The 26,905-nt window shown below is 38.8% G+C and overlaps 1 protein-coding gene across 1 annotated transcript; it reads left to right on the top strand.

Moving 5' to 3' along the window:
- The first annotated feature begins 18,200 nt into the window (after positions 1–18,200).
- Positions 18,201–26,388, top strand: LOC149694574 (uncharacterized). Its single transcript, XM_089867421.1, has 2 exons — positions 18,201–18,299; positions 25,666–26,388. Exons 1-2 carry the CDS (start codon positions 18,201–18,203, stop codon positions 26,386–26,388), a joined length of 822 nt encoding a protein of 273 aa, XP_089723547.1.
- The last annotated feature ends 517 nt before the right edge of the window (positions 26,389–26,905 follow it).

Raw genomic sequence — 26,905 nt, 5'->3', positions numbered from 1 at the left:
ATTATTTTACTGCTAATCAATTTCAAAAATTTACTTATCTCGGCTTTTCGACCACAATTCCATTCCCCGAAAACATTTTATCATTACATTAATAACTTTTGGGAGAGTACGTGTATGGTTTAGCGTTCCTAAAGACGTTACATCCCCATTCGAGACCGGCACGCTTCGCAGTGGAACATTTTAATTATTCTAAAACCAATGGCGCCAAATTCAATAGGGGCAGTAAGATTTTTACTCGCGGTTTTTGCAAAATGATGTAATATCAAGTGTACTTTAGTCAACCGTCGTATTGTTCTCTCTCATAGTTCAGGGCATGATCAGTGTTACTGCCCAATTTCTCTCTCTAGTTTCTAACAATGGTTAGAGACTATTTGACCTGGCACGGCATAACGTTATATACATTTGTAAATTCAAAGTAGCACAAAAGGAAAAAGAATCCATTTTTTTATATTTAGGTTTGAAATAAATAAACTCATTAGTTATAACTAATATAAAGTCAAGGGATTGGCACCGGTAATGAGCAGCAAAAAGAGAGGAAAGTTTGCTTCAAGTTAGCAGAGGGACATGGTAGTGAAAATAGTAATCTAGAATTTTGTTCGTTCAAACCTTAATATATCATGAAAAATTCAAGTGAGGAGGCAACACTACCTAGAAAGATTGATTTTGGCAGATAACAGCGAAAAAATTATGTTCTGCACACACTGGGACTATGGGAGAGTTTCAGGGCCGCAGGTCGCACATGATGAAATTTCAACTCCAGTTTACATCAATTCTCCCTGGTCGTACTAGTAGCAGGTAAAGCTATAGTTTGCTCAGGTCCTGTTAGTCTCGAAAGGGTTATATAGTACTTGTAACTTTTAAAAGGTTGTTTTCATGGCTAAACAGACCGCTATTACAGTTTTTTATTGTTTTATAGGTTATTTTTACACGTTATCTCCCAGAAGTAATTAATGTAATGATAAAATGTTTTCGGAGAATAGAATTGTGGTCGAAAAGCCGAGATAAGTAAATTTTTGAAATTGATTAGCAGTAAAATAATTTATTTCAACGGAAAACGGTAATGGAACGTTGTTTTTTCTTAAGCATGCATTTAAGTTTCAATTAAAAAGAAAAATTAATATCTGATCCTTCAGACAAGTGATAACCTCAGTCTTATCGATACTTTTTAGGTCTTGATTCTAATCAAGACATTTTTGATTAATATCTGTTCCTCCAGTCTTCATTTTAATTAAGAATGTTAAGAAACTGTTTTACATTTTCAAAATCTGCACTTAGCAGAAACATGTATAAAGGGGACCCTAACTTTTAGCTCAATCAGACATTTATTTATAATGATACTTCAAAAAACGTATATCATTAAAAGTTTGTATTCTTATTGTAATTAAAATAGTACAATTTTTCACAATCATTTATTGAAACGCGAGGCGCCCCCCTAAAAATTCCAGAAATAGGACCAAATTGACAGTTTTTAAAAATTTTTAAAAATGCTGATTTATGTCCGTTTAACATTCGCTCAAAATTGTCATAAGCCCAATTTGAAATTCGGATATCCTTAAAATTTCACAAAGACGATCTGAGATTGTCAATTTCAAACTTTTTTTTGTAGCATAAACTTTTTGATATTAAGCTTAAAACCTTAAACAAAATATAGCCAGGGCTACCCTAAAAGTTCACAAAGATGATCCAAGAATGTTAATACGCCTAAAAAGTGCCATCTTCAAAATATGTAGTAGGGGAAAAGAGAGCGCGATCGAGTGGGCTATGCTAGTGGTTGGAAATCGCTGGGGTTGGGACAGGGATAAGGGAGTTGAGATGGATTGGAAATGATGATGGGCGACCTGCAGAACCGTATCTCTCCCAATGTACCTCGCGCACGCCCCTACCCTTGGTAGGCGATTGCTAAGTGCTGCCGCGTAGCGCCATTTTATTTGTATGAGAACTAGCTTCTATTTTGAAGATAGAGGGAGCGCCCTTTACAATTTCGTCCAGTACGACCCTACCTAACCGCTGAGGGTGCTGGGAGGACTATGGTGCCGAGGGTGTATATGGAGTATCCTATGGAGCAAATGTTTACAAAGGAGAGAAGGGACAAATAGGACTATTACATAATCAAAGGTTATGCCCGTATATCTAATATAGCCAGAGTTACGAGCTTCCAAAACTTAGTGTAATGTTAATCCTATGGAGGAGGCAAAGTACCTACAAGTACCCACAAGCACCCACAAGCACCCACAAGCCCTACAAGCCCCCACAAGTACCTACAAGCCCCCACAAGTACCTAAGAGCCCCCACAAGTACCTACAAGCCCCCACAAGTACCTACAAGCCCCCACAAGTACCTACAAGCCCCCACAAGTACCTACAAGCCCCCACAAGTACCTACAAGCCCCCACAAGTACCTACAAGCCCCCACAAGTACCTACAAGCCCCCACAAGTACCTACAAGCCCCCACAAGTACCTACAAGCCCCCACAAGTACCTACAAGCCCCCACAAGTACCTACAAGCCCCCACAAGTACCTACAAGCCCCCACAAGTACCTACAAGCCCCCACAAGTACCTACAAGCCCCCACAAGTACCTACAAGCCCCCACAAGTACCTACAAGCCCCCACAAGTACCTACAAGCCCCCACAAGTACCTACAAGCCCCCACAAGTACCTACAAGCCCCCACAAGTACCTACAAGCCCCCACAAGTACCTACAAGCCCCCACAAGTACCTACAAGCCCCCACAAGTACCTACAAGCCCCCACAAGTACCTACAAGCCCCCACAAGTACCTACAAGCCCCCACAAGTACCTACAAGCCCCCACAAGTACCTACAAGCCCCCACAAGTACCTACAAGCCCCCACAAGTACCTACAAGCCCCCACAAGTACCTACAAGCCCCCACAAGTACCTACAAGCCCCCACAAGTACCTACAAGCCCCCACAAGTACCTACAATCCCCCACAAGTACCTACAAGCCCCCACAAGTACCTACAAGCCCCCACAAGTACCTACAAGCCCCCACAAGTACCTACAAGCCCCCACAAGTACCTACAAGCCCCCACAAGTACCTACAAGCACCCACAAGTACCTACAAGCCCCCACAAGTACCTACAAGCACCCACAAGTTCCTACAAGCCCCCACAAGCACCTACAAGCACCCACAAGTACCTACAAGCACCAACAAGTACCTACAAGCACCAACAAGTACCTACAAGCACCCACAAGTACCCACAAGCACCCACAAGTACCCACAAGCACCCACAAGCACCCACAAGTACCCACAAGCACCCACAAGTACCCACAAGCACCCACAAGTACCCACAAGCACCCACAAGTACCCACCTGCACCCACAAGTACCCACAAGTACCTACAAGCACCCACAAGTACCCACAAGCACCCACAAGCACCCACAAGCACCCACAAGCACCCACAAGCACCAACAAGTACCCACAAGCACCCACAAGTACCTACAAGCACCAACAAGTACCTACAAGCACCAACAAGTACCTACAAGCACCAACAAGTACCTACAAGCACCCACAAGTACCTACAAGCACCAACAAGTACCTACAAGCACCAACAAGTACCTACAAGCACCAACAAGTACCTACAAGTACCCACAAGCACCCACAAGTACCCAAAAGTACCCACAAGTACCCACAAGCACCCATAAGCACCTACAAGAACCCACAAGTACCCACAAGCACCTACAAGAACCCACAAGTACCCACAATCACCTACAAGTACCCACAAGCACCTACAAGTATCCACAAGAACCCACAAGCACCAACAAGTACCTACAAGCACCCACAAGTACCTACAAGGACCCACAAGTACCTACAAGCACCCACAAGTACCTACAAGCACCAACAAGTACCTACAAGTACCCACAAGCACCTACAAGTACCCAAAAGTACCCACAATCACCCACAAGCACCTACAAGAACCCACAAGTACCCACAAGCACCTACAAGAACCCACAAGTACCCACAATCACCTACAAGTATCCACAAGCACCTACAAGTATCCACAAGAACCCACAAGCACCTAAAAGCACCCGGGCAAAGTACCTACAAGAGCTCAAACGCCATGTTTTTCATGCTTAATTACCAGTCGTAGGTAATCTTGTTAACTTAATATATGTGTGGGCTACTTTTCCAACTTAACTTGTTAGCTAACACAAGCTTAGGTTCTCTTGTTTTTTTACCACTACGAAAATTGGACCAAATAGCCTTAACCGTGCTAACATCATAAACTGACTATTATCCATGCTAAAATATCGCAGATTGGGGTAGTTTTTAAAATTTAAAATTAAACATACTTCAAATTAATTTTTCTCAAAAACCTTAAAAATGGTCCTAGAAAAAGGTTTAAATTTTGATATAAAACCATTCCCAAACGTAACAAACGAATATTTCATGTCAAAAAGGTGGCCACAAAATGGATAAAATTCTAAAAAAACTCCATGTTATTTCTATGGGAAAATTTAACTTTTTCACCAAAAACACTGACAAATTTATGCAAATGAAAACCACCCTTAGCAACTTTATTTTTTATAAAATAAACTAATGAGTGGATCTTTTTGAAATTTTAACCACATATTGAGGGCCCGAATTGTAGTTCTGTGGAATTTTTTCAAAGCAGTTAATACGATACAAAAAAAGTTATAACCAATCAAAAAACCATCCTTATACATTAAAGTCGGTATGAAGTCTTATCTAAGAGAGCTATCGCTCTCCTAGAATAGACCTTACAGACGCCTCATCTGTTGGAAACGATATCAGATCGCTTTTAACATTCTAGGAGAGCGGTGTGTGTAGAACATAATTTTTTCGCTGTTATCTGCCAAAATCAATCTTTCTAGGTAGTGTCGCCTCCCCACTTGAATTTTTCATGATATATTAAGGTTTGAACGAACAAAATTCTAGATTACTTTTTTCACTACCATGTCCATCTGCTACCTTGAAGCAAACTTTCCTCTCTTTTTACTGCTCATTACCGGTGCCATTCCCTTGACTTTCTGTTCGTTATAACTACTATCATGAGTTTATTTATTTCAAACCAAAATATAAAAAAATGAATTCTTTTTCCTTTTGTGCTACTTAGAATTTACAAATGTATATAACGTTGTGCCGTGCCATATCAAATAGTCTCTAACCATTGTTAGAAACTAGAGATAGAAATTGGTCAGTAACACTGATCATGCCCTGAACTATGAGAAAGAACAAAACGACGGTTCACTAAAGTACACTTGATATTACATCATTTTGCAAAACCGCGAGTAAAAATGTTACTGTCCCTATTGAATTTCGCGCCATTGGTTTTAGAATAATTAAAATGTTCCACTGCGAAGCGTGCCGGTCACGAATGGGGATGTAACGTCTTTAGCAACCTTTTAAAACGCAAAACCATACACGTACTCTCCCAAAAGTAGTTAATGTAATGATAAAATGTTTTCGGGGAATGGAATTATGGTCGAAAAGCCAAGATAAGTAAATTTTTGAAATTGATTAGCAGTAAAATAATTTATTTCAACGGAAAACGGTAATGGAACGTTGTTTTTTCTTAAGCATGCATTTAAGTTTCAATTAAAAAGAAAAAATAATATCTGATCCTTCAGACAAGTGATAACCTCAGTCTTATCGATACTTTTTAGGTCTTGATTCTAATCAAGACATTTTTGATTAATTAATTATGGCATTTGTGACCTGTTCAATGCTACGACTGACTGACGCCTGAATCATGCCGTGTTCGTAGTTGCTGGCCAGAGCGTGCTGAAAGGTCCCCGAGTCATAAAACAGCAGTGTTACAAGCACTTCATCCTCCACCCCAATAACATCCACACCACGGTCGTGGTCTTTTTCCAATTGCGGCCTAAGAGCTAGGCATAAAGCGCGCACACTTAAAATATCCAAACGATACTGTGAAAGAAATTCCTTCTCAGGTAACAAGAACGCATTACGCCTGTGTCGGAGTTATTGCTCGTCATCGAAAACGATAGCAATAGCTATGTCGTTAGCTATCTGCGCCATAATTAATACTCTTACCTGATATTAAAGGGTGTACTTTTAATATGTATATGCGACAATAAATAAATCTTACTTTTCCCGCTTTAAACTCAATGTAATATGCTTTTCAGTGCTAAGATGAAACCTATAGCGCCACAAGCGTGAACTTTTCACTGTTTTCAAACTTCCCGCCATTTCGGGTGCTGCTATCCTCACCGCTTGTGGCGCTGCGATTTCGCAAGGTTGAGTTCATATATCCCGCCATTTATGGTGCTGTTCTACTCTCCGTTTTTCCGCTAGTGAGCCTAACATGATAGCCGGATATCACGTGACCCACTAATACGCCGAGGGGGCGTGGTCGTATTAGTGAGTGTTCAGCTGAATACGGCTGCAGAAAACTTTCCAAAAGGATGACGCGACAAGTTTACTACAAAAAATTTTAAGTTTACAAAAACTGACCCGAGCCTGGTCCTATAATACGGTGGTTGACTACAGGCCACGACTGGAGAAAAATCGCTACTAACTAAAACTTTTTAATCGGTGTTTGTTTTCACGACGGTTTTCGAAAAAGAACAAAACAAGGGGAGGGGTTATGAGGAGGCGATAAGGACGGCGGATGACTGAACATAACCAAAAGGGCTCTGCCCAGCCAATCGTCGTCTGCAACGGCTTCTGACTAAACTGTTGCAAGGTCTTTGAACTTTTCTGCACTTCCAAAATAGATGTCTTGAAATAAGGTTAGTAGAGTTCCGATTACTTTTGGGGACATCGGCCGGCTAGTCTGGAAAAAGTCAGTGGCTATTTTCAGAGGCCGAAACAACTCCAAGAGTTCTTTGGCTTCTTCCACGTCGTCTTGTATCGGAGGTTCGATGTCGACTTTGCCTGCATTTTTCGAGTCCTTTTTGGCTTTGTTAATGACATACACTAGTCCATCCAGCATGTTGTCCTGTTTAATGAGAAACACAATGGAGAAAGTCATTGCATGTATTAGTCGATAATACTATTCACTGCTACAAAATAAATGTAATCATATTATTAAATATTTAATTCAAAATGGTACTCGGTTTGAAGAAATGTGTACTAAATTGAAATATTCGGGATCTAAGCGTTCTACATTTTTTAATTGAATCAATTTATTTGAAAGAAACTTTTCATGCTCATAGTTCAATTTTTAGCCAATATAACTAAACTACTTACAGGTTACAGGAGGAAAAATTTTACTTATCCCAAAAAACTGAACATTCTAAACATTTAAAGTGGGGGTAAATATTTTCAACAAGATTTATTAAATCTGATCGTAATTCAATGCGATTAACGACCACCCTTCAGCAGTTTTAATCACAGTTAGATTGATTAAAAGTGATTAGAATATTTTGATCCAGATTAGAAGGTTTAGAATGCTTAGATCCCGATTAGAATGTTCAGAATTCTTAGATCCCGATTAGTATGTTAAGAATGGTTCGATCCCGATTAGTATGTTAAGAATGGTTCGATCCCGATTAGTATGTTAAGAATGGTTCGATCCCGATTAGTATTCTAGAGGGCCGGTAGGCCCTTCTAGATAAGAACCCACACCCTCCCGTAATGTTAAAGAAATAATTCACAGATTTTAGGCTTAGCGTCCCATAGAAAAAGCATGGGATTATTGGTGGTCCACTCCATCGAATAACTCAGAAACTACTGCGAAGTTAAGGTTCGGAACACTTTTGAATTATCAAGCAACTATTGAATGTTGAACTTCTGAAGTTTGATTAAGAACAATTAAGTCTAAGTATTTTATTTTAATTAATTTATAAATAATGGTAAAACCGTTACATATATTACACTGTTGGCATATAATTTTGTATAGCCACCAACGGGTTTGTGGAACATAGGGTAACGCATCTGCCTACGGAGTAGAAGATTGCAGGTTCGAGTCCAGGCAAGCTCTGAGTTTATTTTTACAGATCTTTTATGCATCACAAAAGAAATAATCCTATAAATACAATGTTTTAATTATTTTTTTTTTGTTACGAAGTACGGGCATGTGGCGTGATGGATAACGCGTTTGCATTCGAGACAAAACATTGCAGGTTCGAGTCTTGGAAAGTTCGTTGTCTATGTTTGATGAAGATTCTTAGTAAATAGAAGGGAAAGTTCTTAAATAACAAACTTTCAATGAAATGTGCGCGTGTTGGCTCATGGTTTAGAAATAACTTTTTTTTAAACCTATACAAAAAGGTAAACTGAACTTTACACTGAGATATGTGCCTTTGCTAGACTATTGCTGTAAAGTTTTGTTGTGAAAAAGTGCACCCCCTTGGTTGCGAAACCTTGGGTCTAACTCTGAAAATTATTTTCACGTCGTAATGTTAAGCTCCGTAGAGATTAACATTAAGAGTTAGGATTGAGTATATATAGAAAATCCCTGGCGCGGTTTTCTAAATTATGGGTCATTTAAAAATTTTTTCGACAAAGTTCCGTGTGCTGTTTTTACTTCCGGCCCAGGTCAGGATAGGTGAACCTATCTCAGGGCCGTAAATCAGCACGGGACACTAGACATTGTCCAATAAATATTTGAAATGTTCCATAACTTTTATTTAAAACTAAAGGGGTCACGGTTGACAAGCATATAATTATTTTTATAACAGATTAATACAAATTAAGGCTGAAGGAACAGATATTATATAAAAAAGACTTGGTTAGCCCAAGCCTTAAAAACAAAACGATAAGAGTTTTTCCAGTTGACTGAAGCGTGGATATTATTTTTTCTATTGAATTTTAAAAACAATCCGTATTTTACTATTCTTTAGAATTTAATTCAATCACCTGATTTTACGGCTAATGGATTAGTTTCCAGTAAATTAATTGAAATAAAAAATTACTTATCTCAGATTTTTCAACAACAATTCCAATTTCCTGAAACATTTTATCGTGCATTTATTATTTTGAGGGATATCGTGTAAAGTCAATCAAATTGACACTTTCTTTTTAAATTTCCGAGAATTTTCCTTTCAAAAGGTTTTAAACACATCAAGCTTTAATAATGTTGTCAACTAAACAGCAACTCAACCAACACTTCTAAAATCTTGCCCACAAGTTCTGATATACACAGTTCAATAATTATGGCTGTGCTAAAAGAAGAAACGAACACCTTTATCATATATAAGAAAGATGATGACAGCCCCTTTTGGATTCGAAAAGACCGCATATAATACATTATTAATGAAAGTATTATTTGAAAATTAAAGTACGTTCTCCCTTGAAAATGAAAAATTTCATGATAAAATGTTTCAGGAAAATGGAATTGTTGTTGAAAAATGTGAGATAAGTAATTTTTTATTTCAATTAATTTACTGGAAACTAATCCATTAGCCGTAAAATCAGGTGATTGAATTATATTCTAAAGAGTAGTAAAATACGGATTGTTTTTAAAATTCTATAGAAAAAATAATATCCACGCTTCAGTCAACTGGAAAAACTCTTATCGTTTTGTTTTTAAGGCTTGGGCTAACCAAGTCTTTTTTATATAATGTTAAGAATGTTTCGATCCCGATTAGTATGTTAAGAATGTTTCGATCCCGATTAGTATGTTAAAAATGGTTCGATCCCGATTAGTATGTTAAGAATGGTTCCACCCCGATAAGTATGTTAAGAATGGTTCCACCCTGATTAGTATGTTAAGAATTAATTTAGTGTGACAATAAAGTTAAAAGTAAGATTTTCTTCACGTTGCGGTGTTATGCCATGGTATGGGTGTTCTTTTTTCACATAAGTCAAGCGTCGGTGTCAATGTGCTTAACCGAAGTTAATAATGCCATTATTGACAATATCTTTGACAGGTTTGTGTAGGTTTTCATACTGTTGTCGGACTTCTACTTTTATTAATATTTCAAGAGATTTCAACCACTTTTTTAAAAATTTGTGCGAAAAAAGTGTGTCACTCCCATAGCTCACTCCTTTGATTTTTCGAACGTAAAATCCGAAAATTTGTAATACGCGCTTCCGCACAGGAAAAATGGATTGTTAGATGGGGAGTTGAGAGCGTGTGCGCCAAAGCGTGATCGTGTGGGCTGTGGTATATATCCTCGCCAGGCCTGAGGCCACTGCAGTGCAGCTCGCATGCTGCAGACTACAGTCTGGGAAATAGCCCACTTCCTCTGGTCCAAAACCAGTTCAATATTTTTTTATTGGACTAATAAAAAAATGGGGTTACTGGTCCCGACTCCCAAAGGATTAGTTTAAAAAAATCCTTAATTCCCCAACCAGGGTGGGAAATAAGGATTTTTTTAACTGGACGTTTGGCCAGCAACCCCCCCCCCCTGGCCTGCAATATATATTAATGTCATTTATACGCATGCAAACGTCATACCCTTCTATCTCTTACCTTAGTGTCATCCCCCGTACCAGGTGCGTACAGTATCCCCTCTTACAAAAGGGCCCCTAGAGGGAGGGATACACAGTCCAACTGACCTCTCTTCCGACACTACTCCATATAAATTTGTCATTACCATTGACCGGGGCGCTTCGTCTGCTAAGCAAAAGAAGTCGATACTTTAAATATTTGAGTTAATGTCTGAATACTGGTTACCCATGAATTTTCTCAGTGGTCCCGTGGGCCACTGACCCCCCTCCCATTTAATTTAAACTGTACCAGGCAATTTTGAAACTGGTAATTTGCCTTGTGCCACCGCCCTATTTCCCACGCTGACGTGCACCCGTGCAGCCAAAGCGTGATAAAGTAAGCTGTGTTTGATTTTTTGTTCGCGCTGCTGTTTTTTAAAGCTTCAGTTTAAGTTTTCAAATTTTAGGTATATATCTTTTAAGATGAAGAAAGGTAAATTGCTTTACTCTCGTAACTTTAATGCTGATATTAGAGTTGTATTGTGAAGATATGTATAGCAATGTCCAATTATGAATGAACTCAAAAATTTTATTAAAAAAGATTGGCTTTGGCGTCTGCAAAGGCCTTGGGCCATTTCCGTTAAGACCTGCGTTAATGGTTAAATACGCCCTAGTTATGGTTTTCTCTGAGGGATTACATGTTCACATGTTTAAAGTGTAAGCAGACGACAATCGGGTTCTACTGTTGCCGTGTGTTCGGGGCTTTTCATCCCTATCATTCCGATTTCGATTTTTGTAAAGTAAACACTTTAATTTGGTAACTCCGCCAGAACGAACTCTAGTTGAAACCACAAAAAAGGGTAAATAGACTGTGCCCTGTCTGCTGCGAGTTATGTTATTTCTATGGGAAAATTTTAACGTTTTCACCAAAAACACTGACTAATTTTGTGCAAAGGAAAAATACCCTTAGCAACTTTATTTTTTATAAAATAAGTTAATGGGTGGATCATTTTGAAATTTTAACCACATATTAAAGGTCCAAATTTTAGTTCTGAGGCATTTTTCAAAACAGTTAACATAATACGAAAAAAATTACATCCAATCAAAAAAATCCCTTATACATTAAAGGCAGTATGAAGTCTTATCTAAGAGAGCTACCACTCTCTCAGAATATGCATTATTTAGAATTGTAAAAAAACCTTTTGGAATTATATGAAAACCTTTAAGAATTATATGAAAACCTTTTAGAATTGTATGAAAACCTTTCAGAATTGTATGAAAACCTTTCAGAATTGTATGAAAACCTTTCAGAATTGTATGAAAACCTTTCAGAGTTGTATGAAAACCTTTCAGAATTGTATGAAAACCTTTCAGAATTGTATGAAAACCTTTCAGAATTGTATGAAAAGCTTTCAGAATTGTATGAAAAGCTTTTAGAATTGTATGAAAACCTTTCAGAATTGTATTAAAACCTTTTAGATTTATAGAAAAACCTTAAAGAGTTATATGAAAATATATAAGAATTATATGAAACGGAGTGTCCATTTTTGCCCGGATTAAAAATCCGGGCAGAAATAGCCCTGAAACATTAGTCGGCTATTTGTGCCCGGTAGCCAAAAATTAATTCAAGCCCGGGCAGAAATAGACGGTCCACAGTGGGCCGTCTATTTCTGCCCGGGTTATCAAGTGTTCTTTCCAAACCGGGCATAAATAGTTGCCCATTTATGGATGGCTTTTTTTGCCCAGGTGCTCAAGTGTTATCATTGTTTTTGCGATGGCAACAACCCTTTCTATAAGCAAAATAAAGCAAACTCCATTTATTTAATTATGTGATTAACCGTAAAGCAGATCTACAATAGGACAGGCTTAATGGATATGTTTTCCCCACCCGCCAACCTCGAAAAAACAAAAAACCACTACTAAACTTAACCTAAGTTTACTTTCTCAACCATGCAGTTTTTTCTCTCGCACCGTCGTATAGATTATGAGTCGATAATTTGCATTCCGTAAACTCTAGGCAATTTATCAAATACCGCGTACATTACCGATTTATATCTTACCGTAATTTTAGAATGGTAATTTACCGTGGTAAAATTTTAAAAGTGTTCGGTAATTTAACGTGGTGAATGTCCCTTTTTGCTTCATAGTCCCATTCATTTTACCTTTTAATTCGTCATACAGTATTTTTATGACATTTACGTAGATGTGCCGTTTGGATATTACCCATAGATTATCTCCCCATAAATAGGAAAAAATAAGACCCTCAGTTTTCATTGGTGTCGATAGTTCTATTCTTGGGTTATATCTGTCACGGCCAACTTAGATCATCTCCTTCGTCGCCTGTAAGGCCGTCCGATTTCGTGGGCGCCCTATGCTAATGGTAAAAGTAGCGAAATCCCGCTAGTGCGGCAATTCTCGGGTAGGGGGCGCTCGCATCCGGGACAAACGTCTTAATACATTACTATGGGGAAACTATGCCTTAAAACTGCACTTTTTATCGGATTTTTTTATATTTTTTTGATATTTTAGGTATCTAATTTTTACATATATTATAAAATCAAGTAAGAGCTATCTTTTGAAACTAATTTCATAATTTTCCGTCCATTAGTTTCGCTGCAATCATTGTCGAAACATTGGAAGCGTAAAAACTCGAGATTCGCGGCTAGAAATCTAAGCCTTGGTCATTTAAGACCATGTGCATGCCATGTGGGCCTCCAGCTGAATGGTAGTGGTAGAGTACAGTACAGATTTTTAGTTTTGAAGTGTTATTATAGATGTAGTATCAGCATCAATGTGAGCAAATAGTTGTTTATTTATACATAAATTTTATTTATAATTTTTTGTTAAATAATAAATATTAAATAAAGGTTGGTGGTATTTTAAGGAAAATTATACTTTTCAGATCTTACGGCTAACTGGCTTATACTGCAAGTGTTTCACTCTTTCAAATTTTTGCGAAATGTTATGCATTAAATTGTCGAGCAGTGGAGGAACCAATCGCTTCACTATAAGCATTGCCATTTTCTGAACATGATCTCCGTTGCCACAGTCTAATACTGGACATTTTTCCAGTTTAGGTATTAGCATACATTCTAGCTTTCGGAGGATCCCAGATGTTGGTAAGTACGGCAGTGCGGCTTCAACAAAATTTTGAATTATTTCTAGTGTTGCGACGAACGGTTTGCTAGGGTATCGAAGGTTTCCCTGGTCAGACTTGTAGATCAGGCCAAATAGAGGCGAGTTAGAAGCCGCTGTACTAATTTTTTCATAACAGCAATTTTCGAAACCACCATCTTTCTCACAGTACCGAAGTATCACCCCACCGATGTAAGCCAAACTAGGTTGTCTTCCCAGCGCGCAGGCTGCTGGCTTTGGTCAGGCCGGCATGCACCCAGGGGTCGTGGCACTGCAGGTGCCCTGCATGCCTAGTTTGGCGATTTCCTTTGATTCCGGCTGTCCTAGTTAAAATTTCCGCATAGGTAAGCCCCCAGGGTCGTAGGGGGGTACGCCCGAACTGGAGTTGGAGAGGCCCTTTCATGATCCGAGGAAGAGACGTCCGGGGTGGACGCCCCGGGCCCCGGAATTAACCGGGGGTGTGGTTCGCCCAGCTGGTTGGAGGCCTGGAGGATTTTAAGGGAGGACACAGCTCTGGTTCAAAGTGCCGAGGGACCTTTGTCACCCGTCGCCGGTTGACCTCTCTGTGCCGTTGGCGGAGGTACCACTACGACGGCTACTGTTGGGTAAGACCGATTTTAATTTAACTTTTGACCATGGCCACGAACAATAGCAATTCAAGTGTTCTTGACGCTTTAGCGCCTCCTGAAATTAAATTGCAGAACTCTTTCCAAGCTTTGTCTTCTGATAAAAACATGGAAACTGATCATTCGACTCAAGCTTCTCACGCTACTAATGAACTGACAGATGATGGTACTGATATTTTTCTGGACTCCCACACCCATCCCACTGAAGCTCTTGATATGGCTAGGGACTATTTTTCTGAACTTGACACCATTCTTACCGATGAAAAGAATCGAATCAATAAACCGGTTGGTTTGGAGGTTCGCACTATCTTTCGTAATTTAGAGTCACTCGTTGTTGAGCAGAAGCTTGAAATGGCAAAAATGCAACGCCGCTTACTCGAGCAAGCCAAACAAAGGAATACCCTTGCGACCCGCTCAGACCCAAGCTTCGCCTCAATCGTGGCGGAAAAAATGCTTGTTCAATCTTCATATCCCAAGGCTCAACAACGTCCGTCCAAAGTTCCAACTAAATCCACACCGAAGCCTACCTTTGATTCCAAGCCCGAGAATGTCCTAGTCGTTTATCCAAGGGTCTCTTCAGAGGCCCTAAAACAGAAATTGGTACAACACGTTAACCCTTAGACTCTTATGATTGGGGTTCAAAATATTAGGCCCTGTCGAAATAACGGACTAGTTGTCCGCTGTACTAATAAAGAAGATGTGGCCACTTTTAAGTCGCACATAGCTCAACTTCAACCTCTACACAATGAACTCAATATGGTCCAACCTCAAAAAGCTAATCCGAAACTACTCCTTATTGGTGTAGCTAAAGATGTGGCAAAGGACGACCTCCTTGATTGTATGACTCAACAAAACGACTTACCCATTGATATATCCTCTATTTCTGTCCGATATGCCCTACTGGTAGAAATAATACGACAAAATGGGTTTTAGATTGCACACCTGAATCCTTTGCTCACTTACTGAAAATGAAAAAAGTATTTTTACAATGGTCTTCTTGCTTTGTCAAGGAGTACATTAACGTCCCACGTTGTTTCCAGTGTGGTCTTCTTGGACACACTCAATCCGCTTGTACTTCTCCCATCCAGATATGTTCCGGATGTGGTGGCAATCACACTTTCAAAACATGCACAGCCCCTACTAAAGTTTGTCGTAGCTGTTCTAACGCCAATGAAACGTGCAACGCTAAATACTCAACGGAGACCGCCGACTGCCGCGTACTTTTAAATCGAACTTAATACCGCTACCAAAACCTGGTACCACTTGGCAAGCCCTTCGTTTGGGTCTAAACTCTAGAGTGATGCGGTTTATTGTGTTTGAAAGAGAAAAGTTAAGAGTAGAAATTAGAAGAAAGCTTGAATTTTTAAACTGGTCCCGCCCCAATTCCCATCAAAAAACTTAATTATTAATTTTTTCAATTAAAAAACCAGTCCAAGCAATTAATAAATTGGTGTTTTGGACCAGTGGATGTGTGCTATTTCTAAGTCTGGTAGTGTAACAATACTCCTGTTAAAAAGGCACAAAAACAGTAACACCCCCCCCCCAAACTTTTAAATTTCGCACCTTTTAAATAGCTCTCTTTTCAATATGGGAAAAATGCTTTTAAATGACAATTTATTTAAGAGAGAGAACTTATTCGTTTGTTTATTAATGGCATTGTGGATGTCCAATGGAGTAATGATTTGGTGGTGGTAGGGATTATCAGGAAACTGCGAGTCGTCCATCGTGTAAGTATCAAGAGGATCTGTGTTATCCACGGAAACGCGCGAGAAAATTGATCTCGGAATATCTCAGCGAGCTCATTTGGGGCGGAAAGTAATTCAGCACCTCGTTTCAATGCAATGGAGGCCAAAATTACCTTGGATGAGACAGAGCATCTTGACAGAGATTATTGGGCATAGCTGCCCGATCGCGTGCGAGTAAACGCCTGACAAAAGCTCGTAAGCGTCGGAATTCATCAGCATCTGAAATTGAACCGGTGCGGTTCTTTTTCTTAAAGTAATACCTTTTCTGTTTTAGAGCTAGTTGCAGAGACGGAGAATACCATTGACGATATCGTGGGTGATATTTCCGAGCTTTTTTTCGGAATAGCTAGAGTCATGGCTTCTGTTATACGACTAGTAAGTTCCTTAACACAGTGATCAACATCCCTGGACGGTAAGACAGCTGACCAATCATAATTGCGAAGTGTGGTGTACAGTAGGTAATAGTCTCCCTTTGGGTAAATGAACGCTGCACCTGGCGGCGAAGAGCATTTGACACTTTTGACGGAGATGGTAACCGCAAACGGGGGATGGTAGGCATCAATAGGTACGAGGGGAGAATCAAGTGGTGCTAATTGCAAACCATAGATATTGGCAAAACACAAGTCTAAATGATTATAAACAGGGGGACGGGGATTAAGCTGATTTAAATCAAGGGCAAAACATAAGTCGAAAATGGGTGTAGCCTTAGAAGGTATAGGGGAGGAGCAGCCCTGAGTGCCATATGAATCCCAGTCAACGCCTGGAAGGTTAAACTCTCCAAGTAACAAGACGTCAGCCCGAGTAGTGTCCATGTTTGATATCAAACGATGCGAGTATTGGCTATATTCTAAGTCAGTGAGCGTGAGTGCGAAGTAGGTACTGCCAATTATCAATGATCTGTTGGAGGCAAGTATTATATCCACGAAGACACTCTCAGGAGTGGCCTCGAGGTCCTTGCGACGACTGCAGACGAAGGATCGCTTAATGGCTATGAGAGCACCCCCTCCCCGAACGTTGCGGTAATTTGGATCAGGTCGATCAGCCCGGTAAACCTTATAATTTTGAGGGAAATAATCGCAAGTACAGTGTGCCCAATTTAACCATGATTCAGTTACACAAATAATGTCCAAGTCTAAAGTGCCAACACTGTTAAAAATGCATCAGATTTTGTTCTAAGACCACGCACGTTTTGGTACGCGTTTTTGACATAGTGGAAAAAAGTTAATTGTCAGGATCAGGAACGGTGTCGTCCGGGGTAAGTTCAGAACTGTGCTTATGTTCGTCACGAGGGACACCATGGAATTCGGTGATGATACAATTCACGGCCAAGTAGCGGGGCCAGAAAGCTGGGTGAATTCATCCGGGTCGTCGCAAGTCACATAAAATGAGGAATGTTTTGCCTCAGGGTTCTTGGGTTTAATGCGAATACAACGTACAGAGGTAATTCCGGCTTCATCTGAGAGAGTTTCTTGTAATTCGCTTGACAGCAAGCAATGATAATGATTACGTTATTTACAAAGATTTATAGAAGGCCTTAGTGGAAATTTATTTACGTTATTAGTATACAACTTTAGTGCTAGCTATTTCTATTGGCGTATAATATTAGCAAGAGAAAAGGATAACACATTTGTTCATATTGGCTCTTGTCCATAACCATTGATACAAGCTTTATTTCTAAAAGTCTCTCTCGGACAATGTTGGCGTTACTAACGTAACCTATGAGACGTTTATATTTAATTCCTTACCTCGATAGTATCTGGCTTTGTTTAATATTTCAAAAATGCGTCATGAAGACAGTCGTTTAATATTGAAAAAATGCTTCATGAAGACATTAGTCGTTACAGCTCTTTTCGGCGAAATTCGTGTTTCACTAGGAAGTGTAACACAAAATATCCATAATTCCAATTACTAAAATTCAAAAACCTATATTTACAAACCTCCAATGACAAAACAAACTTCTTTTCCAAAAACCCACGTCATACCTTTTCAATGCTGGCCATTGTACAGGTGTGATAGTTGTCAGCCATGGTGGTCCGAGAGACCTAGGAAAGTTACTGGCCAGGGCTTCCCTAATTCACCTTATCACGCCTTACAATTTATAGTGTCTTCCACATAGTCACTGTCCCAAAAGGTGTTTCACCTCTGTAAAACTCCAACCTTTACGGAACGTTACTATTTTCAACCAGTTTGTGTGTAGATTAGTTTTCCACAAAATAACCATCGTTGGCGTCAGCCTACCTGGCTTAGACCCAAGAGGAAGGGGTAAATAAAAAGAAACAGAGACTCGCTCTTGACCCGACTGCCGAGAAGGTGAACTAAAAAGTTTAAAAGAAGGGCTTATCTTCAAGGCAGAAAAAAAACTAAGAGATAATATGTCGGGAACGCGAAGTATTAAAGAATCGTCGGAAAGCACGAATCGCCTTCAACGCCTAAATCGATGGTTTCCAGAAATGGACATTCCAAGACAAATCGTAAGACTGTGCTTTAAAATTTTCTGTTGCTTCCTCCACTTCAATGGTATGCTAGGTGATATTACAGTAAAAGAAAATTTATTGAATTAGGGATAGCGAGATGGCTAGCGATGTGGCTTAGTTATGGGCTAGACGCCCTTGTTTTATTGGCAACATTATTACATTGAATGTTGCCAGATTAAATTGTTGCTGGTGATTTTGCGAGCTATGTTAATGATATATTAAAATTTAAATGGAAAAGTTACATTTAAAATTTTGTAATTGGAGCCTTTTAATGCATTATAGTCATAATGTAATTAATTTTAGTGTTAAATAGGAAAAAATTTAGGCTGAAAGAACAACTCGCGTAGTTTAATCTTATTTTGTTATTTCAGTTAAGGGTTATCTATAGTTACCCAAAAAAACCTGTTGTTTTCGATTAATTTCACGTTCAATATGGTTATTAAGATGAAATTAACGGCTTATCTTCTTTTACTAGTGTTACGGCTTATCTTCTTTTACTAGTGTTATTTCAATTTATTATATGAGTTTGAACAAGAAATTCTTCTTAACTGCAAACTTTAGAAGAGTGACTGTTTGACTCTTGCGGAACCATCACTATCTTGCCCCAAAACTTTTAAATATCGCGCCTTTTCAATGGCTTTCTTTTCAAAATGGGAAAAATGCTTTTAAATGACAATTTAATTAACCGTAAGAATTAAACAGGAAAATGGAGGCTGGGTGAAAGATAAGTGTAGTTTTAATTTTAATTTGTTAGTTTAATTATAAGATATCCATGAATTTACCCAAAACACGAATCTTTCACATTAATTATAGTTGATTAAGTTTAATTTAACGGCTTATCTTGTTTATCTAGTGCGGATTTAGCTTATAATACAAGTTTCAATAAAATATTAGCTTTAATTGCAATTACCCTAAAATTTTAATGTATGCGCTTTTGATGTATTTCAATGATCATTCAAATTAATTTCAAAGTGAATTAGGAAACATCTTTAGTGCAGTTTAAATTTTAGCCGTAAATTCATCATTATGGTACCCTAAACCTTTTCGGCGGCAATTAAGGTACTTTAAAGACACTTTAAATTAATTTAAGTGTGAAATAGAAAATATTGGGCTTTACCAATGGCTTGGGTAGTTTTAATCAAAATTAAAGAGTATATCCAAAAAATGTATGTATTGGTTTAATTTCACGTTAACTATATTTAATCGAGTTAAAATTAACGTAGGACTGTGTTTTGGCAGTGTACATTTAGATTATAAAATTAGTTTAAATGTATACTTCGCCTTAATTGCAATTTTTAGTGTAGTTTTCCATTCGCTTTTTACACTAAAGTTTTGAATTTCGCGCCTATTAAGGTACTTTGAAGATAATTTAAATTAGCTTAAGTGTGAAAGAAAAAACATGGGGCTTGGGTAGATACAATCTTAATCAAGAACGTCATTTAAGAGTTATCTGAGTTTTCATCCAAAAAATGTTTATTTTGGTTTAATTTCACGTTAAATACACTTAATTACGTTGAAATTAACTTGTCGGCCCTTGAAAATCCGAGTGAGAGGTAGTGATTTTCGTGCCGGACCGTACCCATATCCGCAGCAGGTCTCCAAGGTGAACAGCCTCTAGTCAATAGAAAAATGTAGGCAAGGGAAGTCGTCAAAACCGATCCGTAACTTCGGGACAAGGATTGGCTCTGAGGGTTGGGCCGATCGGGCTGAGGTCCGAAGCGGGTCTGGCACTGCACCGGGACTGGGCGAGACCGACCGGCAACGGTTTGGTTGAGCCCGGACCAGCGTCGAGGCCTTCCCGTGGAATATTTCAGCTGCGCGGCGTGCTGGGTCTCGTGCTTGGCGCAACCGTTTCGGTCGGCAACTAACAGGAAACTCAGAACTGGCACGGACCAGGGGAATCCGACTGTCTATTTAAAACAAAGCATTGCGAAGGCCGTTGAACGGTGTTGACGGAATGTGATTTCTGCCCAGTGCTCTGAATGTCAAAGTGAAGAAATTCAACCAAGCGCGGGTAAACGGCGGGAGTATTTATGACTCCCTTAAGGTGCCGTTGTCTCGTCGTCAATGTGACTTCGAGCGTGCTCTTGAGGCTTTTATATCCACCAAAAATTGTTCTGCATTTCTATGTTGGATTCAATGGACGGTGGCCGGGGGGGGTATTTAAGAAACCGGTGTTTCAAGCGAGCGTTCGATATAGAAAAGTCTTTATAGTTTCCTGTCTCCTCGTTGCGTGCCGCATTTCCTGGGGTATGCCCGGACTGATCTGATCGGTGTTCTGAAGAATTCTACGCTTAGGGGAGCCCCTGGGCGATCGCTATCGCCAGTAATGCCAGCTTCAGGTAAGGTGCATGGCTGAAGGGTTCGACCCGACAGTCATGCTCTGCCCTAACCCTGGGTGTTTGGCACGTGCCTGTATTCGAGCCTTCGAGGATGCGTGGTTGATTCGCTGAACTCTTTTGGATCTTTCGGTCTTGTTACCATACCCTGTGATCGGTTGCTTCGATGGAGTGGTACGTTAGTGGTCGCAGAATCCCTGAAACCATAAGTCGTAGATACACCTCTGTGGCCTTTCCAGTTGGTCACAGGTATGGGCCGGGTAACGCCAACGTATCACGCAAGTGTCCAACCTCACCGGAGGCACAGAAAATACTTTTCCGGCCAGGAAGGGCCGACTGAAGGGAGGCGCTGTAAAAGAAAGTCCCTCAAGAACTCTCACGGGGTGCGAAGTGCACGTACCCAAGGGGCAGGTTATCCCTAGGGGAAGAGAGTTGTCTTGACTTAGCAGACCAAGCACGAACCCGGACTAGGTCCAGGGAGCCCGTACCCGGCCCTATCCCGGCGGGGTGTCAACTTGTCGGGATATTAAAATCAGGCAATGAGTATTTCAAACCAAAGTCAAAAAGAGGGCTCAGTGCAATTAGCTGAGTCCCCTGACCATACTATTGCTGCGATTTTACCTACTCCAAGCGGGATTACTGAATCCCACAATCGATGTGAGACCTGTCTCAGAGCTTTTAGCTCAAAGGGTGGCCTTGGGCTACACAGACGCTCTGCTCATTTGCTAGAATATAATGATGGTATTTCTACCGAGCGTACCAATAAAAGATGGTCTGAAGAGGAATTGTCCCTGCTTGCCTCCCAGGAGGCCGAGTTGCAATTGGCGGGCACTCGGTTTTTTAATAAGGCTTTATTGGAAAAATTCCCCGAAAGAACATTAGAATCCTTAAAGGGCCAAAGAAGTAATTTTCATAATTTACCAAAGAAAATCGTACATTACAGTTAGCGATTTAGAACAGACGGAAAAATTACAAAAACAATTGAAGATCAAATAAAATTTTAATCATTATTCCCACCGCTAACAATCGAGCAGTTCACTAATGTTCGTCGTAAACTTGAAGCGTAATGAAAAGAACTGTCCGGAAATGAAATTGTTGACAGTAAATGGCTGAATAAAGGAATTAGTGAACTAAAAAATCATGATTAAAAATTTTATAGTAGAAGAAAGTGTGACTTTTACAAGGAAATGAGAAAAGGTCTTATAACGGATGTAATTTTTAATTGCAACTGTTGCAATAGTATTGGTCGATTTGATCACCGCCGAGTTCTCAAGAATCTCGCGGCGTTTTAAGCTGGAAAAATAAACTCACGTGATCAGCCGCCATTTAAGGGGAGAGGGATTAGCTAACTCGATCACGTCCAATTAAGGTTTCTCAGAGAAGGCGGCACTCCTCTCGGAACTAAAAACTTCCTTGTTCAATTCATTTTAATTTAATTAACCTCACTTTCATTAGAATTATAACCTGATATCAACAATGGTAAGTGGCACAACTCAGAACCAACTACCACCCTGCTCAGTGTTCCTCGAAGAAATAGAGTAGCTCCGTGAACAACTGAATATTGCCGAGTAACGCCATAGACCACTCGCTCCGCGCTAGCGGACGCTGCGCTGCTCTTGCTATGGAAGCCCTTTCAATCGGCCAAAGAGTGCATTTTTCGAATTCTTGGCCGGAAATTCGAAGTCAGCGAAAATTAACATTAAGATTTTTTGGCCAGATCCTCTGTCCTATTGATCGAAATGACCTAAAATAATTTTAATGAGACGTGTGTTTTAACGTGTTTTATTATTCTAAAAAGGAGTCGTGCATATAGAGTGGATAGTTTTTATTATTGTTATTATTATTTTCAAAGTCAAAATGATGGGTTCAATGCTAAGACTGAAGATATCTTTGGATCTACTGGTCCAAATGTCATGATCTCTTAATGAGAGGTGTGATACAATATATTCCATTATATTAAAAAGGATTCAAGCTTTTAGCGTGGATAATTATTTTCATAAAAATTTATTTCTAATGTCATAATTGTAAATAAGGCACTTAATGCACAATATCTTTGGATCTAATGGCCCAAAGGTCCTGAAAATTTAATGACGGGGCTGTTTGACAATTTAGATAAGACACTGTTTTTGCTCACTGCAGTGCACAATGTCCTAAAAATTTTCCAGTGAAATAGGGGGTCACTGGACATATGTCCTAAAATAAATTCTTATTTCCGGCCCTGATTTTCCGGAGTGGCGGGAGTGCTCTACAAATGAGGAGTAGAAGGGATAAGACAAGTAGTAAAAGCATTATAAATTTGGGAAAATGTAAATGTATAGTTAAGCTAATTCGTAACTTAGACTTGAATTTCTACTCTTAGGCAATCTTAAAGCCGTAAAACATTTATAACTTTAATGGTCTTATTGTAATAATCAATGTCTTATCACGTTCCCATCAATATTTGACTTTTAAATATGAAAGAACTATGACACCCTTATTTATTTGCCTTTCAACTGAAGTGGTAACAATTCTGTTAAACTTGTATTGTCTAAAAATGTCTTAACAATATACATACCAAATCCACAATTAATAAAGAGTAAACTATTAAGGGACTGGCCCCACTATTTTGATAAAATAGTTTCGTGGAACCACAGTAATTGGGAATAAAATCCTTTGTTTTACTACGATAATGGCTTACAAATATAAATTAGTATTTAAATAGAACAATACTATCATACCGACTCGTGTACGAAATTAAATTTATCTAATTTCATCGAATCTGGTATAATGTTTTTTGTGACTTCACAGATGAGGTGAATTGTTTTGTGATCACACAAGTGACATCATTACATAGTATTTGTGATCCCACAAGTGAGATCATGAAATAGTGTTTTGTGATCCCACAAGTGAGATCATGAAATAGTGTTTTGTGATCCCACAAGTGAGATCATGAGATAGTGTTTTTTGAGCACACAGAATAAGTAAACATTTGAATTTCTAGTCATACTTAGTTTAACCATTGCTTAAGTATGACAGTTGCATGCAGTTAATGGTAATTGCGATTAAATTTAAGGCTTAGCGAATATTGATTGAATGTAGTGTCGTTAACTGTCCAACATTTCTTGTAACACGACATTAATTTAATTTAATTTAATTGGGTTTGGTTTGGCGATTGGTGTGGTTATGAGACCTTGATTATTAATAATAAGACAGTTAAAGTAAAAAATATTATGGTTTTCGCGTTGCCTAAGAGTAGAAATCGAAGTTTAAGTTGCTATTTAGTTTTGCTAGAATTAGATGCGGGATTGGTATCTTATTAGGAGGCCTTGACAGTTAAAATTGAAACAATTACAGTTGAAAGAGATCCTTTCATTGTTTGCTTTGAGGTTACCTAAGGGTAAATACAATTTGAAGTTAATAAATAGTTTAAATAAAAGTTAAACTTGAATTAAGATTATTAGCAGCTATTATTCAACAAAATATTAAATCATTTCTATTCAACGCACGCATTGATTTAAATTTAAAATAAAATTAACTTTAAATCTTTTAAATTCATTGAAGCACTAAAAGTCACAAATTTATATAAATTTTTAATGAATATTTGTATTAAAAAAAGAATCTAATTTTTCCCTAGGCACAATAAGTAGAATGCTTTCACTAGTTTGTGTCTTATCCCTTATATAATACCCTTGCTTTGGATTGCACGCTGGGTAAATTGTCTTCCCTCATCCTCGCCTCTAGACTCGGATTCGGCTGCTGCCTCGGCATCTAACCATCATTCTTGATTCTTCATTTCTACGAGCGAGGTTATTATCATGTTATAATTCTAATCAAAGTGAGGTTAAGTTGATGAAATATCTGGGATTTGAAACCTTATTTCTGGGAGGCTGTCAATATCTGGGATTTGAAACCTTATTTCTGGGAGGCTGTCAATATCTGGGATTTGAAACCTTATTTCTGGGAGGCTGTCAATATCTGGGATTTGAAACCTTATTTCTGAGAGGCTGTCAATATCTGCGATTTGAAACCTTATTTCTGGGAGGCTGTCAATATCTGGGATTTGAAACCTTATTTTGGGGAGACTGGAAATATCTGGGATTTGAAACCTTATTTTGGGGAGGCTGTCAATATCTGGGATTTGAAACCTTGTTTTGGGGAGACTGGAAATATCTGGGATTTGAAACCTTATTTTTGGGAGACTGGAAATATCTGGGTTTTGCAACCTTATTTTTGGGAGACGGGAAATATCTGGTGAGACCTTATTTTTGGGAGACTGGAAATATCTGGTGAAACCTTATTTTTGGGAGACTGGAAATATCTGGTGAAACCTTATTTTTGGGAGACTGTCAATATCTGGGATTTGAAACCCTATTTTTGGGAGACTGTTATGAACCGATACCGATCGATACCAGGTACAAACATGAACCGATACAGATCGATACCGATATGGTATCGGGTCATCCCTACAGGCGCGTACTAAGAAAGATTTTCGCTTATTAGTTGTTAATCGGTTTCAAAAGATAAATGCTTTTGCTTTCCGTGCAGAAAGTATAATTGGAAAATAGCATTAGAATCTAAGAAAGGATTTTAGCGTCATGCAGCGAGTAAAAGTCACACGAGTTCTCTAGTCATTTGGGAAGATGAAAAATCTAGAGCCTCTAACAATAGCGATATTCAAACACAGCTATGCCGTAATCAGATATCTAATAACCGATACTATATAAAAAGCATAGCTGAGATCATTCAGTTTTTGGCTGTGATTGAACTAGCATTTCGGGGATTCAACAGTTACAGTATTGAAACAATACGTCATATAAATAATGGTGAAGAAAACGAAAACTCTGGAGGTCTTTTCGTGTCTCCGTTTCCTCTATACTATTCAAAAGGATTGCAAATTAAAATCAATAATTAAGTCAATACCACGTAACGCTTCTTTTCTTTCGCCGGACATACAAAATGAAGTGATTGATATTATGTCTTCTATGGTACTAGAGCAAATAGTTTAACTCTACCAAGAAAGCGACATCAAACTGTTTTGCTTAAAGGCAGATGAAACATTAGATTCCGTTGGTATTGTAAACTTGTCCGTTGTTTTGCGATTTGTGAAAGACGGAGTGGATGTAGAACGATTTTTGGGTTTATTCAAGTTGTCAAGCTTGAAAGCTATAGACATGACTGACCACTTAATAGAAATATTAAGTAAATCTGGATTCTCACCCAAGGAAATTACTTGCCAATGCTATGACGGTGCCAATGTCATGTCTGGAAATGACGGTGGAATTCAAAGGATAATGCAAAACAAATTAAAGAAAACGATCCCTTACGTTCACTGCTACAATCATCAGCTTCACCTAGTCATAGTTCACGCTTGTGAAAAAAATGTTGCCATTAAGGAATTTTTCAGCCTCTGTGGTTCTCTTTACAACGTCTTCCGAAAATTCACAGTTAGTCAAGTCTACGAAGGAACACGTTTGAAGAGACTCTTAGACCAAATATGGACAGGTCATTTGGCCACATCGTGTGTCATAGTAGAAAACACGTCCGATATAATGTCTGTTTTAAAATATTTTTCATTGCCGCCAAAATCTACTAACATCGCCGTTGAATTGAGCATCGAAGCCACCGGTCTTTTACACAGTTGCGGAAACATAAGATTCATTCTACTAGCAATCTTCATGAAAGACACATTAAAAAATTTTGAATCCGCAAACAAGGCTCTCCAGGACAAGAAAATTCATTTGGCTGTTGCAGCAAGGTTAGTTCAATAGTGTATCCATATTATGCAAGAAAACAGAGGGGATGGTTCGGTTTTCGAAACGCAATATGAAGCTGCTATCAAAGTCTGCAGAGAACTCGATATCGACGATCTGCCCATGAAAACCCATTTAAAACGTATTTCCAACGAAGTTTATGACTTTGCTATTTCGGAAGCATCGGAGCGATTCTATAGTCGAAATATTGAAAATTTAATTGCGTTTGACGCCCTTTTCCTAGATTTGGAATTATTTCTCGATACTAGTCAAGTCGAAGTACTTCTGAAACATTCTCTAGTCGACACAACTGTGTTTAAAACCGAAGCAAAAGTATTCAAAAGTTTCATTTTAAGAGATCTAAAAGCAAAGTTAACAATAGAAAATAGTATTCATAACGTTCTATCCACAATGCATCCATTTAGAAATATTTTTCCAAATGTATATAAGGTTTTTGCAGTAACCGTAACTTTTGGAGCCTCAGCAGCGACTTGCGAGGCTAGCTTTTCCTGCCTCACTCGCGTTTCTTCAAATC

Source organism: Phalangium opilio, unplaced genomic scaffold (assembly GCF_054372755.1).
Source record: "Phalangium opilio isolate 3A_F unplaced genomic scaffold, DU_Popi_V2 ptg000022l_1, whole genome shotgun sequence".
NCBI classification, from domain to species: Eukaryota; Metazoa; Arthropoda; class Arachnida; order Opiliones; family Phalangiidae; genus Phalangium; species Phalangium opilio.
Note: the sequence above shows the minus strand (reverse complement) of the source record. Positions and strands in the feature narration are given on the sequence as shown.

Excerpts from the sequence above, each read along its gene's own strand:
- LOC149694574 (XM_089867421.1), top strand. The coding sequence starts at position 18,201 with ATGTCGGGAACGCGAAGTATTAAAGAATCGTCGGAAAGCACGAATCGC. Across the intron at positions 18,300-25,665 it reads TGGACATTCCAAGACAAATC|GCAGATGAAACATTAGATTC; the intron begins GTAAGACTGTGC and ends TTTTGCTTAAAG.